Here is a 14,416-nt window from a genome sequence, read left to right as displayed (position 1 = left end):
TGAACTAGGTTGATAGAAGTTATGTGTTTTGTACATACCCGTATTTCCCCAAATATCTAAAATTCGTTTTATTTTCGTATAATCAGCAGAATATTAAGAAGAATGAAAAGAGAATAAAGGAAAAGTAAGGTTAGTAAGACGATTTGCAGCGCTTTTCAATTTTTAACGACTTTTCAAAAATTAAAATTTACACAAATTAATTTTGCAAAAAATTTCATCACCTCGAGAAGTTTTTTGCAATTATTAAGCTTAAATAGCAATTAATCAAGTGATAAATTGGCGATAAATAATCAATAAAATGGCACAAATTAAATTTATTTTCATTTTAACATCCAATTGCATTTTCTGTTCGGGAATGAATTGAAATAAAAACAACAAAAATTGTCAACAAGTCAAATGCTTATTCAGCCAGCTAAACAGATCAGTTGGCCGCTCATTTATCATCAAAAAACACACCGAGTATATTTTAACGATGTTGAAAATAAGAAACAAGAATTTTTCGTAACAAATCACGATAATAAGTCAAATTTATGGCATACCATAGTGAGGTTTCCTAGCACCGATGACTCCAGCTGTAATAGGGCCATGATTGATGCCCATTTTCAATACAAAATGATTGAATGATTGTTCGTTGATTCCTTGTAATGCTTTCTTTAGTTCCAGTGCAAAATCAACCAGCAATGCTAATGGCGCCCATTTTATCATTATTGGATCGTCAGTTTTGCAAATTTGAGATGGATTTAGACCGGATGCAGCCATGTATGTTGAGCCGATTGTTTTGATTTTGATGATATTTTGGAATGGAGGAAGTTCAAGGAGAGCATCAAAATCGGATATAACTTCGTTGAGGAATCTGTAAACAGACTTGAATTTGTTTATCTGGCCATGAAGCTGAACAGTCATTAAATTACCTCAAACATTCAAGACCTTGATTGTTAACTGTCTCTTCGGAATAAAAGTCGGTAAAATTTGGCATTGATGCAAACAGCACACCAACTTCCGCATAACTTTGTGAATACAACTCATCATGTGAACGTTTTCGATTTCCCATGAAATGTTCAGCCACATGTTTTGGTAGAATATTGTAAACAAGTGCTTCATTTCGTCGACGCATATCACTTGCCTTTTCTTTTTGGTCACTAACCTCATTTTTCCACTTGAATATGACACGATCCACTTTATCCATCTTTTGTTGTGGATTTTTCATGAACAATGTAGGAATTTAATACCATGAGATATCAAGATGAGAAAATTACGTGAACCAATATGGATGTAAAAAGTAGGAAGAAGAAGAAAAAGACATTAAATAAATTTTTTCTGCTGCTTTACTCCTCACAGTATGAACTTACATGTCTCGCTAGGATTGATAGAGCAACTGTTACCGCAATTAACATCGCTGACAATATGAACTGTAATGGAACGCCTCTGTAAATGGATGATAAAAGACATAATCACGTTAACAGCTGATCATTAATATATTTTCGTTTTTATTATAAGTGTGGATTATGTAGCGACACATTCTGTAATACTTACGAATTTGATGTATCATAGATTTCATATTTAAATGCGTCCTTAAGTAAGAGCACATTAATTGCGCAATAAAATGCTGTTTAAATAGGCATGGTAAAATATATAACAAGATTAATTATTTAATTAATTAATTAATTGTCATTGTAAACATCAAAATTATAATAGAAATATCATATTTGGATGGGAATGAAGAGACAATTGGGACGTATTTGCTTAAATGCTGTATATAATCTGATAGAAATTGAAATGAAGCTTCACTTGACATTTAATATTCATATTTTATGGGTGTGGAGATTGTTTATTGCGTGGGAATTTGTTCTGGATTGTAGTTTATGGTTCAAATGTTTTCAATACACTTTGCGTCCAGGACTACATTAGCAGTTGATTGATTTGACTCTCTTAACATCCAAAAAAGCTCAAATTGGCAATTCTGATTCAAAAATTGACAATTTTCCTAAATACCCCAATTCCCACATCAAATCAAAATTCAATTTATCTAAAAACTAATCATGTCTATCACCTAAAGTCAAACTACTCATTTCAGGATGTCTCAACACCTCAGAAAATCCACTTGATATCTAAACAATAGACAATATAGGAAAGATTTCATCTCAAATTACCGACAATTTTCTAAAGATTCTCTCAGGTGTATCGAAGCTTTTTTTGTTACGAAATAAGAGAGACATTAAAGTCATTCTACAAATATTTTTGTTGTTGTATCTTTCACTAATTGCTTGTATTGTTTCAAAAAATAAAATTGTTTCCGAGCAAGAAGACGTGGGGATGGGAAGACAAAGAAATTATAATTGGAGATGGAAATTGGAGGGATCGGAGGGGATACTTTTATGGAAATGTTGGAATTATTTGAGAATTTTAATTTAGAAAGCTACAAATTGAGCTTTCCTGATTGAATTAAAGGGAACAGGCTTCTGTCGACTAGGCATGTTATTATGAGACTTAGGTAAGCTTCTGAATTGACAAATGGAAGCCAACAATAAAACAAGCTTCCAGCGACATCTAAGAGAGACCATTGTCCACAATTGATCTGCCCTCAAAAGTAAGCAAGTAAGTAACACTTTAACTTAATGTCCTTTAAAATGCAGGTTTAAGCCAAATTAATTCAAAAATTCGACCCCTTACCAAAAGTTTGACCTTACAAAGTCTTTTGTCTCAATTTTCGTATATTTTTCCACATAAGCCATTCCACCTCAACTGCGACAAAAGCGTAGGCAAACAAAATGGAATGGAAATGTTTAATGCTCATATTGAATTGTATATTTACGGCATTTACTCTCGTACATAATAATTTAAAAATGGAAAATCGAGCATAGATCAAAAAAGGGCATGGAAATGTTGGTAATTGGTATTTATAATCAATTAAAATAATTAATAAACCCCTAATGGAACTAAATAATTCTTATTCAATCATTAATAATTTACCTGTTATGGCGACCATCAATAAAATTTTTGTTATATGCGATAGCTGTGTAACTATAGTCGTTGCAATGAGAATTAATATAGCAAAATGATTGAAGTATGATGGTAAAATACAAATATCGTATGGCGAGTGGATAGAATTAAATTCTATCGCGTGGTTGTTGGATGTATGATTGTAGCCATTTGTATCATTTCTATTCACATTTATATTCGTATATCGACTTGTATTCGTAAGTGATGAGGAAAGGTTGTTACTTGAAATTAAATTTAATTCATTCATTGCATCAATTGTTGTTTGAGTCGATGCCAGCTATAGAGTATAGATGAAGATGTATTGTTAAATGATTATCCAGAGTATTGTAACTTAATATCACTAAATAATAAAGCTCATGGGTGAATAAAAGACCCTAATTGAATTTATATCTTACCATATCTGCAGCATTTGAGAATCCAATCAGCAAAATGACACATATTGCACAAAGTCGTCGAAGCCACACACAATCGTTGAAGCTTTTACTAGCAATTGTCGCAATTGGAGGAACAATCTGTAAATAAGGAAAGACATATTGTAATTTTAAATCACTAGTGTAAACATCTTGTGGCAGTTTGTTGAATGATAATGGATAAGGGGTTTATTCAATTCAGCTTTGAAGTAGGTCAAGTGGAAGTATTTTGTAGCTAGAAAACTTTTTTCTATTCTACCTTAAAAAAAAAGCGAAAAGCTTGAATGTAAACTTTTTGATGATAATGTGAACGCTATATCAGTAGTTCCATTAAATTTCTCATAATATTTATTATGCTGCATTATTTTTTTTATTACTGTATGTATGAATGTACATAAATTCGATTTTCAATGCAGTTCGCTTTCTCTTTGTGATGATGAAAATTTTATACTTTATAAAAGTCAGGTTAGAGTAATGAAGTAAAATTTTTGTGTAGTATGCTGCGAGGAAAGATAAATTTAATGCTTATATCATAAATGCGCGCTTTTAAGATAATTAATTTTTGATTTTTTAGAGCTTTTTTGTGTAAATTTTATGATAGCTTCATCATTTAATGTTTGTGGAGGTTTGAATGATGAAGAGTTGGATAGAATGATGACCTTTGAAATTCTATCCTATGGATCAATTGACATTTTATTCAAGCATCAGGCAATATCGTAAAATTAACTGACGAATGCAACTGACCTTTGACAATATTACAACCTCAAGCACTATAGAAGTCAACTAAGTTGATGTCAACAGTCATTTGATCAAAAATGACATTTGAATAAAATTGTTGAGAATATATCAACTGTCATTTTAATATTCAAATCATATTTCTTAAATAGAATCAGTTGATTTTCCCCTTTTACTGTTGTTGATCCCTTTTAAAGTAAATATTTAGTCTGTTTTTGAACTTCGAAGAATAAACATTGATCTGAATAAATCAAATTGAATGAAATCAACTCAAAAAAAGTAATATGGCTTCAAGCTCTCTGCTGAATACTGTCAAGGACAATAATTATATCAAAATTCATCAACTTTCCTTGAATTCATTCGAGTTTAGAAAATAACTGGTTTCGATAGATGTAACTTTTGAATTTTACAATCGAAAAACTTTATTCAATTTCTTTGAAAAACCATAATTAATCCTATTGAGCTTGTATTTCTTGGATTTGAACGTTCATTGCCAATCTAATAGTCTTCTCAGAAATTAATTCTGGTTTCATTTGAATTTTCATGGGATAATTCTCGGTGAACGTAAATTGTCTGTCTAATTCAGTGAAGTGAAGGTCAAAGCATTAGAGAATTCAGTTGACTTCACAATCTTACGGCGATGCCATTCTCAATCTTGTCAATATTCAAAATTCAATAAGAATATTTCGAAAATTACCTCGGAGATTTGATCTAGATAGGAATAAGGCGTAGATGAAGGAATAAATCTCGTTATTAAATTTGCGGTTCTGTTAGAAACCTTCCGCTACCTCTTGATTGAATTCATTAAGTTTATTTGTTATATTTTTTCAATAAATAAATTCTTTAATTCGGCTTAAAATGAAGGATGCAAATTTCTTCGTGCCATATTCTCATCATCAAGCCTGGTAGATATAGTCGATGACGAAGAATACAATAAAAGAACGAGGAAATTGATTGATTTGATTCCATTATCATTCGATATTAAATTATTCGTTAGGCTTTTGCCAAAAAATTCACATGAAATGGCTTCAAATCGTTAGATTGAAGAGAGATAGGAAGCTTTATGCTAATTTATCGGGAAAAAATCTATTAGTTGTTAACAATTTTAACCGTAGATTCCATAAATATTGTCTTCTCTCTCCAATCCACAGAGATTTACCACAAAAAAATTTTACTTTATCGTATAAGTAAAGCATGTGACAGAATAAAATTTTCAATTTAATTAATTATTATTCTACTCACGTCAGGAAAACTTTCCGCTATTGATATGAACACGATGAATGCAATCACAAGTGATGGTGGTAACACTATCACAAAATGATACCATGTCCTATGGCAGTTTGAGATACATATTAATGAGAAAAAATATATAAGTAGGGAAGTAGGAAGAAGCAACATTGTAGATGATATAGATTTTAACGAAACATATAGCAGTAATCGATTGAGGAAGAAGTTTAAAAAGTTTTGCATCACACTTTGTATGGAAGCATCTCATTATAGGATATAATGAGATATTGGAAGCAGATTATCATAGCTGATTAGGAATTAATGGCAGTTTTCAAATATCTGATGAAATTAGAAATTCAAAATTTAAATTTCCGTTAAAATTCAAATTTGATTTTTGTCTTTAAATTCAAATTTTCAATGATCACATCCAGCTTCCAAACGCCTTCTAATTCTCAATCAATCACAAAATCACGTTCCTTCTTCCTGTTATCAGCGCCGGCGTAAAAAATATCTCACCTTGGCAATACAAAAATTGAATAAATGATACCGATAAGTTGCACTAAAAGTGATGCCGTCAATGGGACAGATGAGTATGGTTCGCGATATTCGCTGTAGGCCTTTTCTAAATTTTTATCCTTAAATGTTAAGAAGACAGTTGTGTCCTTGTCAATTTCACCATGACCATCACGTGAAACGAGCTCTTTTCGAAGACGAACTTTATAGATTTCCATTGCTTCTTCTTCTTTGACATTTGCGCCAATCTTCGCCTCTTCATCGTTATATTCAGTAGGTGATGTGCACTGTATTGTTGTTATTTGGGGGGAATTAAAGATTTAGATAAACTAACTAATTGACACTAATTAATTTAATTACCTTGGATTCGTCGTCTTCTTTCGATACAATTGACGGACCATCAGGCTCAATGATAATATCTTTAGGCTCAATATTGTTCACACCATTTCTTATGTGCTCAGATGCTTTAAACTACTCAACAAATATTCAAATGAGAAGCAAGAAATTGATATCGACATTAATTAACCAAACACTAAGCATAATTTAATTATAAATGGAATAATTAATGAACTTTTGTTGTGGCAAACGACGGAATAAAGGAGGCAATTTTAACTACAATTGTCCCATTCCATTCACTTCTTTTTTTGCAGCAATAGAGTTGTTGTATGTTGTGGCATAAGAAATATGAGGATGAAGGAATCATAAAACGTTTTATGTATTTTTTTTTCTCTCTTCGCCTAATTGCTTCACTCATAAACGTCTAGAGATTTGCCTTGTGACAATATACTTGAGAATAAATAAGTCTAAGAAGGAAAGGGTTTGTGTATGCATTTCTTATTCCTCGAGGGATATTGAATAGTAGATGGAGATAAGGAAGAGCTATTGAAGACTATTGGGATTGAATTTGCAGGTAAATGATCAATTGGCTTTCCTACTTTTAGGTGTCGAGTTCCTAAATAGCATTTAGATCATGTTTAGCTACAGATGGAGCAATCTAAAGTAACTTAGTTCCAATAAAAGTAGATTATCACCAAGATCAAGTGAAAAACTTCAATACTAAGCAATATAATGGTTAAATTGGAATTGGCCAGAGTCATGCAGGTTTGGGTCCAACTCGACAGATTCAAGTTGTGCATTGGCCGAATCTTTGGAAATTTCTGTGCATTGTGCTTTCTGGGTTCAATTCAACTAACAGATCTACGTTTTTTGCTAGTTTTAATCAACTCAACAGACAAACTAACTCCATTAAAATCCACCATTCCTCACTCCATCTCTAACAATACTTCCCAAAACTTAATCACCCAAATAAACCAAATCTTCATTTTCCATCAAATATGAGCTATTTATTCTTCACATTATCTTACAATATTAATTCAAGTGAACTTTTCCGTTTAACTTCCTTCATATTCTTCAACAAATGAGTTTTCTTCCTACTTTTTATCACACATACATCCTCTTTTATGTTGTTAATTCAAGATACAAATTCAATATATGTATGTTGGGGAAAACAATAGATCAGTGGTGGGCAACCTGTGTGTCGTGGCACACCAAGATTCTTTGGAAATGTCATGAACTGTATGCCGCTTATTCGAGGCTTATCACTAAGGTGTAACGCAAAAAAGGTTGCCCACCACTGCAATAGATGAAAGAAATTTGAGCTTTTTAGAGAATAAAAAAAGTTTTGTTTTATATGTTGATTGAGAATAATAAGAACTGTTGCTGCTTATTGTCTTGTTTATTGCACAGACAGAGAAACAATAAATCATTTCCTCTGGCACTTTATTTGAGATTGTGGATAAAAAAATTTTTTAAACACTTAATTTTACGAGAAATTTAATATTCGAATAATTTTATAGCTTTAGATGATGTTGAGTAATCAGTACAAAGTCTGGGTAATAAAAAAATCCGATCTAGATGGGCGATTTTAGAGCTTTTTTTTATCTGGTTTGGCATTAAAATTTATTTAAATTAAATGGAATGTTTATTAAAATTTGTGGATGAATGGTTTATTGGTGGAATGTTGTGGCTGTTGTAAAGAGTTGAATAATTAATTTATATAAGGATAAAGGTTGGGGTTCCTCGTGAAATTGATGAATATTTTAATCAAATCTATTAGAATTAATTTGATTCCGGCCAGGAATCGTAAGCTTGCATTTTCGCAGATCTATAGCTTTCGGCTGTATCTTACAGACCCTTGCAGCACATTTAAGACTAAAATTCTACATTTTAGCCTAATTAAGTCAAAATTGCAAGAACATTAACCCATTTTACACTAAAAATTCATTCAAATTACTTACCCAGTAACCTAAATAATTCAAACAGATTCTTGAACATGCACATATGTTTTGTACAGTGAAGAGATCTGAAAATGTGTCAAGGATTTTACTGGGTTGAATAAATAGATCATCCGAGTACGAGAAAATGTGCCACATTCAGTTAAGCTTTTATGTTCCTCTCATTTGTTGGCAAGAAAAAATGTCGAAAATTTTTTTAATGTCAAGGTTCGTCATGGCACTCAATGTCCACAGTTCTCACTAAAAATATCAGTTTACATTACAAACAATGAGCAGCTCAACAGCATGAAGCTTTTAAAGCTCTACAAACACAGCAGTTTTGTTCCACAGAACTTGCGGGTAGCTGTTAAAGAACTAAACGTTTTTGAGCGGTGCTTCATAAATTTTTTGTGTATGTATGTGCTTCTTGCTCCAAGAAATCATTTCAGCATTTTATCCAAATGTCATAAAACAAAGCATAAAAATTGTACATAAAATATGCTTCGAGAATAATGCAATTTTAATGGAATTGCTTGAATGCTTGTAAAAAAAGCTCTTTAAAAACTTTATTTAGAAATAACTTTGAAAGTGCCATTATCATTGATGCTTTTTTACTTCCCAGTAAGCCCAACACCATGATTTTACTTTGATAAGTTTTCAGGTCACGAATGTGCTTGGGGATTATTTGATTATGATGTGCTACCCTTTATTAAGGTAGCTTTGCATTAATCCACTCGAAAATTTAATGAAAGCTGCTACAGACCCAATTTTTTAATAGACATCATGTCGGAACGACCCTTTTGAAAAATAAACAACTCTACACACTGCGTTGGCAATAAATTTCCTAATAAATATGTGTTTTATGATTTTGACATGGATCGGTAGAAAATGTCAAATATTTCATGTAGGTTAGACACTTTTGGATATAAATAAAAACTGATATACTCATAAAATTATGTAAAATTGTTCCTAGTAATTATTTACAGTTGATTTGGGGGATGTTCAGTTGTTACGTAGCAAAATGATGAATTTTTTGAATTAATTTGCTCAAATCTCTTCAAAACTCACTAAAAGCTTTCCTGAAAACTACATGAAGTAGAAAAGGCGATAGTAAAGCTCCTCTGGATGGCGTAGAACTTGATTTGTCAAACAAATAGGGACATTTTACTTATAAATGGCAAAGAAATTGACTTTTTGAAACCATTCTTCCCTAAGGGACTAAGGAGGCTAAGAAGTGAAGGAACAAGCAGCTAAAGGCTAAGAAGCTAAGAGATTGGAGATAAGGAGCCCTGAACGATCCTCAAGCTATCAAGTTTTGACATTATTTAATTTAAAATTGGTCTTTTTGACTCCTCCTTTGAAACCCTAGTTAATCGATCTAGTACCTAATTAATCAAAGAACTTCTCCTTCGACTTCAATCAATTCGATAAAATTCTATTAAATTAATAAGTAAATTATAAACTAATAAAACAATTCAAAATATTCCAAGAATATAGCTCAAAAATAAATATTCATTCATTTAAATTTATAAAAAAAGTGTAAATATTCAAAAATTAATTAAATCAATGAAAATTCACAAAATTATGTGAAATTGGGGTTTTATTTGAAATCTACTCAGGCTTGAAATTCCATCATATGTACGTGGTTGTAAATTGCGTTACCAATGAAATACTTCTATTCAGATATCAAAAATAGTTGAAGGCGTAGAAATTAATAACAATTATGAAATTTGTAATTAAAATTTACATTGACGATTAAAACAAAATTTGACACCTGAGATTCTAGAGTGTAGAGATAAACATTCTAAAATTCAGGAACCATTTTCCTTCCGTTTTTAATTAAAAAAATTCATAAGCTTCAACAAGAAACTTAGTTAGGCACACAATTTGCGTTGTTGATTTCAATTAGAAAAGTTTTGTGGTTAAAATTGTTTGTGTTAATGTTTTTAAGCGATAGAATGAGGCAGAGATGCTTAACCTGTGTGTCGAGGTACATTGATGTACAATGAGAAGCTCCAGCAACTACCTCAAAACTCTTTCATACCCAACCAACACAAAACACGGCAAAGAATCCATACAAAATGTTCATCAACTACGACTTTCGTGTTACTTCCAAAAGGTTCCAAATTAAAGACTGTTGCTGCCTAGGTGACACTAAAAATTGCTCCAAAAAATGCTATCAACAGCTAAAATATGTAATTTAAGGCACGCCTTAAAGAAAATAATTCCTTAATTTCTCTCAAAGTGTAGATTAATATGATATCATTGTGGCTGTTTCCGTGACAATCTCAAGGTTATTTTACGTAGTTGTTTACAATTTCTATCACGATTTAAGGAATTTTAATCTCAAATTCTTCCAATTTTAAGGATGAAATGATAAAAAAAAAGTAGGAATTTATACGGATGAAGAGCACCCGGAACACATTCTGTCACGTAGCTACAAAAATTCAACCTTTTTTTTTCCTTTTTTACGAGAATCTTGAAGATACTTTACTCCTCTTTAATGGGGATAAGAAGCAGCTTGAGTCAATTTTTAATGACAACAACTAACAATTGTTTTAAATTATCTCTTCGTGGAGCATTTGAAGCTTAAAAGACACATGGAAGCACATCAGTTCACATGTTGAACAAATTTCCAAGCTACTCACATCACAGACATAAACATTTAAAGCTTTTAATATCAGCCATTAATCCTTAAAACTATTTTTCATCAATAAACGTAAGTGCTCCATAAATATAAAGATTATGGACTTTAATACCTGAATAGTTTCAATTTGATTCTGTCTATAAAGCCCTCATGATACATTCATGCGCTTAATACTTTATAATGAAACTTCAGATTAGTTTTCAAGGATTTAAATCCATATCATGTAAACATTTTAATTGAGCTTTATTTACTTTGTTGATTGAAAAATATTTCGAAATTTTACACCGACAACAGAACTGAGTAAATGGAGATGGGAATCACAGGTGTAATGTGTGAGAGCACAAAAAATTACATTTTGTGTATTCAATGATGTTGAAATATTTAGACAGGGATTTAGACTCAAGCCATTACTCAGAAGTTTAAAGGGGGTTATTAACAAATGATGTGTAAATTGTAAGGTTTTGTAGTATGAGTGGCAATTTTGAAGGTGATTTTGAAGAGTTTTGGTTAAACTTCATTGCATAACAGCATGCCTTGATGGTAAGCCTTGCCCGAAACCGCAAATGTTTCATGGCATTTCTAAAGTGTTTAGTTTGAACTTCATTGATTACGCGGAGGACAAACTGGGTCACCTAAAGGTACTAAACGTATAATATATGTTGTTGTAGTCATATTTAGCTTAACTCCACCATGTACCAACTTCCAACTGGCCAAGCGAGCAGTCATCCTTAAATACAAATTAAATCGAAAACCCAAAATTCTTGACAGACGGAACTTCTGAATAATCCCTTATCCCTTCCTATTTATATCCATAAAATATAAAATTCATTAAATTTATTCTGACAAAAAATGAAAAGTAACAAAGAGTAAAAGAAGAATAAACAATTCTTTTTCGAATCAATCATGCAGCTCTGAGATTATTGTAGGCTGTATCTTTGAGGTAGACACAGGAATGTAGTCAGGAATGGTTGTGGAGGGCTAAATATAAAGGGGAACGCAGAGTAGATTAGATTGTTGTTTCGAATCACATTTGAAAATTGAAGAATGTTTCCCAGAAAGAATGAGGTAATGACTCTTACCCCACAATTCCCCCACCCCCTTGGATGTAGATGTATAGACAATACCTATACAAATCACAACCAACGCATATTTATTTTGCAAGAAAAAGGATCTTGACGAAATGAGTTGAAAGCTTTTACATTAAAAAATTTAAAAAAATCTCTTATTTTCTGCTTCACAAGACTACCTTTAAGTGTGACATGAAAATGTGAAGTGATTGTTGATGATCGAGACGCTTTTTTAGGAATTTAATCGATTGGAAAGATTAGAATTTAAGTATTGAATCTTAAAGGATCAAGTGATTGAGTTGGATTACGTGTCAATTGTTGAATATTTGATAAATTTAAGGATTTTAAGGATAGAGTTGATCAGACAGAATAGTAGACATACAAAGCTCATTAAAGATCCAACCAACATTCCCGTCGAGTAAACAAATGAAAATTAAATTTCCAAAAAAATCATGAACGCAAAAAGGTTTTAATTGGTTGCTTAATTAACAATAAAGTATCAAAGCAACGGCAGCAAGAACAAACGTCTTTCAACTGTAAATCATCTTTAATTTCCCTTTCTGTTTTCGCCCCAACACCACGTAATATAAACATTTATAATACTCGTTATATTGATTGACGAAAAAGGCTTGAGAAGAAGTAAAGGGTTGAAAAACTTTCTTTTTTTGGAAGCTCAAACAGCTTTTTTATGTTCCAAAGCAAACTAGCGAGCATAAGAACGATAAATTTGAATATTTTTCTTCATTTTCAAGTAAATCAATACAGAAAAAAATAAGAATTTGGAATTAGCCAATGATTGAGGAGGAATGGCATATTCAAACAAATAAATAAATAAATTTCGAGAGAATTTCGAGCCTATTTTTGTGCTTCGTAGTATTGAATTGTATTATCTCATCGTCTGAGAGTAAATGCTTAAGGAGAAATGGAATTAGGGGTTCAATTTATGGAAATTTGATTGAATTTAGAGTTCTGAGTAAGATTTGAAGGTTCATACTCAAGGTGAGTTCAGTGAGAAAATTAAAAGTTCGTTCAGTAACAAAATTTGCTTCAAAGATGCAAAAATCTGCTTCAAAAGTGCATTCAGTAACAAAATTTGCTTCAAAGATGCAAAATTCTGCTTCAAAAGTGCATTCAGTAACAAAATTTGCTTCATAGATGCAAAATTCTGCTTCAATTGTGTATTCAGTGAAAAAATGTCCTTCCTCACAATCCATGTTCCCAACAAAAAATATGATAAATTTCACCACAAATGCCAGATACAAAAGAATGCAAACTGCTTCATTGGAGAATAAGTACGACTCAACCAACATATTATGTAATGGCATAAACATGAAGCCTTTTTTTTTACTCATTTTTTTGTATGCTTTCTATATTTATATGTAAACTCTCTCTTATAAAAGGTTTATGTTGTTTGCCAGCATTTCAATATTTACGCATGTTCTTAAAACGTTAGCAACTTCGCATGTATACATGGAATGGAATTAACATAATTTAGCTTATTTGTTTGTTATGCTGAAGTGTTTATTGAATTTATTGAAATGTGAATAATTCTGAGAAATACGTTGTCGTGGTTCCCACAAGTATTTTGATTGAGATATGCAAATTGCATGAATTTGGGTATATTATGAGCTAATAATAGAATGGTTTATAGTTATGCGTGGGAATATATTTGGTAGTTGTTGCTTAAGACAGTGAATTTTTGCTTCAAAAGTGTATTCAGTAGAGTTTTCTGCCTCAAAAGTGTATTCAGTGACAATTTCTGCATCTTAAGTGTATTCAGTTACAATTTCTGCATCTAAAGTGTATTCAGTAACTCAGCAAACCCTCAAAACCCTGTAAAAACCAGTAAATTACTCCAATATTCCTCATTTGCCATTCTGAATGCGATACGCACTCTAGTTCCAATAATATCCATACAGTGATATATGAGAAATGAATTTGTTTTATTTGTAACAAAATAGATATTCATACGGGATATATGGCAAGTAAATAAGATTGAAAAACAACTTACCGGTTTGAGTACTTTCGTGATAAAGTATGTTTTAAGCCCAGCAATTCTCAATGCCTCCTCTCTCTTCTCACCGAATGCAGGCTCCACTTCAAATTCGCCTTTTAGGAAGCTCAAGGTCTTTTCAGAGATGTGCACTCGACTATGTTAACGCCGCAACAGAGTATATGAATGTAGGATGATGTGTGTTGTGTACAGCAATCAGATGATGTAGTAGGCATGATAATGTATAAAATAAAAGATAACATCAAAGAATTCACAATCATACTCAATCAGGCTATGATGTTAAATGAAATGAACTGAGAACAAAAAAAAAAAAATACGTTGTGGATGTATACATACCCAGCCTTTCCACTCGACTCCATTTTATTGGCCAATTCAACATCTTTTGAATAGACGTCATATTGCCATTGTCGTTGTCCGAGAATGCCAGCCAAAATTGCACCCGTGTGAATACCAACTCTCATGTCGACCGGTGAATTTGTCTTTTGCTGTACGTATCTAGACATAACGTAAATAGAACATTTTCGAGGATT

At 31.8% G+C, this 14,416-nt stretch overlaps 1 protein-coding gene across 4 annotated transcripts in view; it reads right to left on the bottom strand.

The window, feature by feature from the left end:
• Positions 1-14,416, bottom strand: part of Ac3 (Adenylate cyclase 3) — a 52,646-nt gene that overhangs the window by 4,310 nt on the left and 33,920 nt on the right. For all 4 annotated transcript variants that reach the window (XM_070653159.1, XM_070653155.1, XM_070653158.1 and 1 more), the window contains exons 10-21: positions 14,223-14,381; positions 13,884-14,022; positions 6,246-6,356; positions 5,889-6,172; positions 5,388-5,475; positions 3,396-3,512; positions 2,971-3,277; positions 1,534-1,606; positions 1,350-1,425; positions 912-1,186; positions 540-853; positions 39-56 (exon numbers count right to left, since the gene is read on the bottom strand). In XM_070653159.1, coding sequence (XP_070509260.1) covers positions 39-56; positions 540-853; positions 912-1,186; positions 1,350-1,425; positions 1,534-1,606; positions 2,971-3,277; positions 3,396-3,512; positions 5,388-5,475; positions 5,889-6,172; positions 6,246-6,356; positions 13,884-14,022; positions 14,223-14,381 — 1,961 coding nt within the window. The remainder of the gene's footprint in view (positions 1-38; positions 57-539; positions 854-911; positions 1,187-1,349; positions 1,426-1,533; positions 1,607-2,970; positions 3,278-3,395; positions 3,513-5,387; positions 5,476-5,888; positions 6,173-6,245; positions 6,357-13,883; positions 14,023-14,222; positions 14,382-14,416) is intronic.

Source organism: Chironomus tepperi, unplaced genomic scaffold (assembly GCF_022539635.2).
Source record: "Chironomus tepperi strain 1889 unplaced genomic scaffold, CSIRO-AGI_Ctep_v1 contig_67, whole genome shotgun sequence".
NCBI classification, from domain to species: Eukaryota; Metazoa; Arthropoda; class Insecta; order Diptera; family Chironomidae; genus Chironomus; species Chironomus tepperi.
This window is presented reverse-complemented; position numbering and strand designations above follow the sequence as displayed.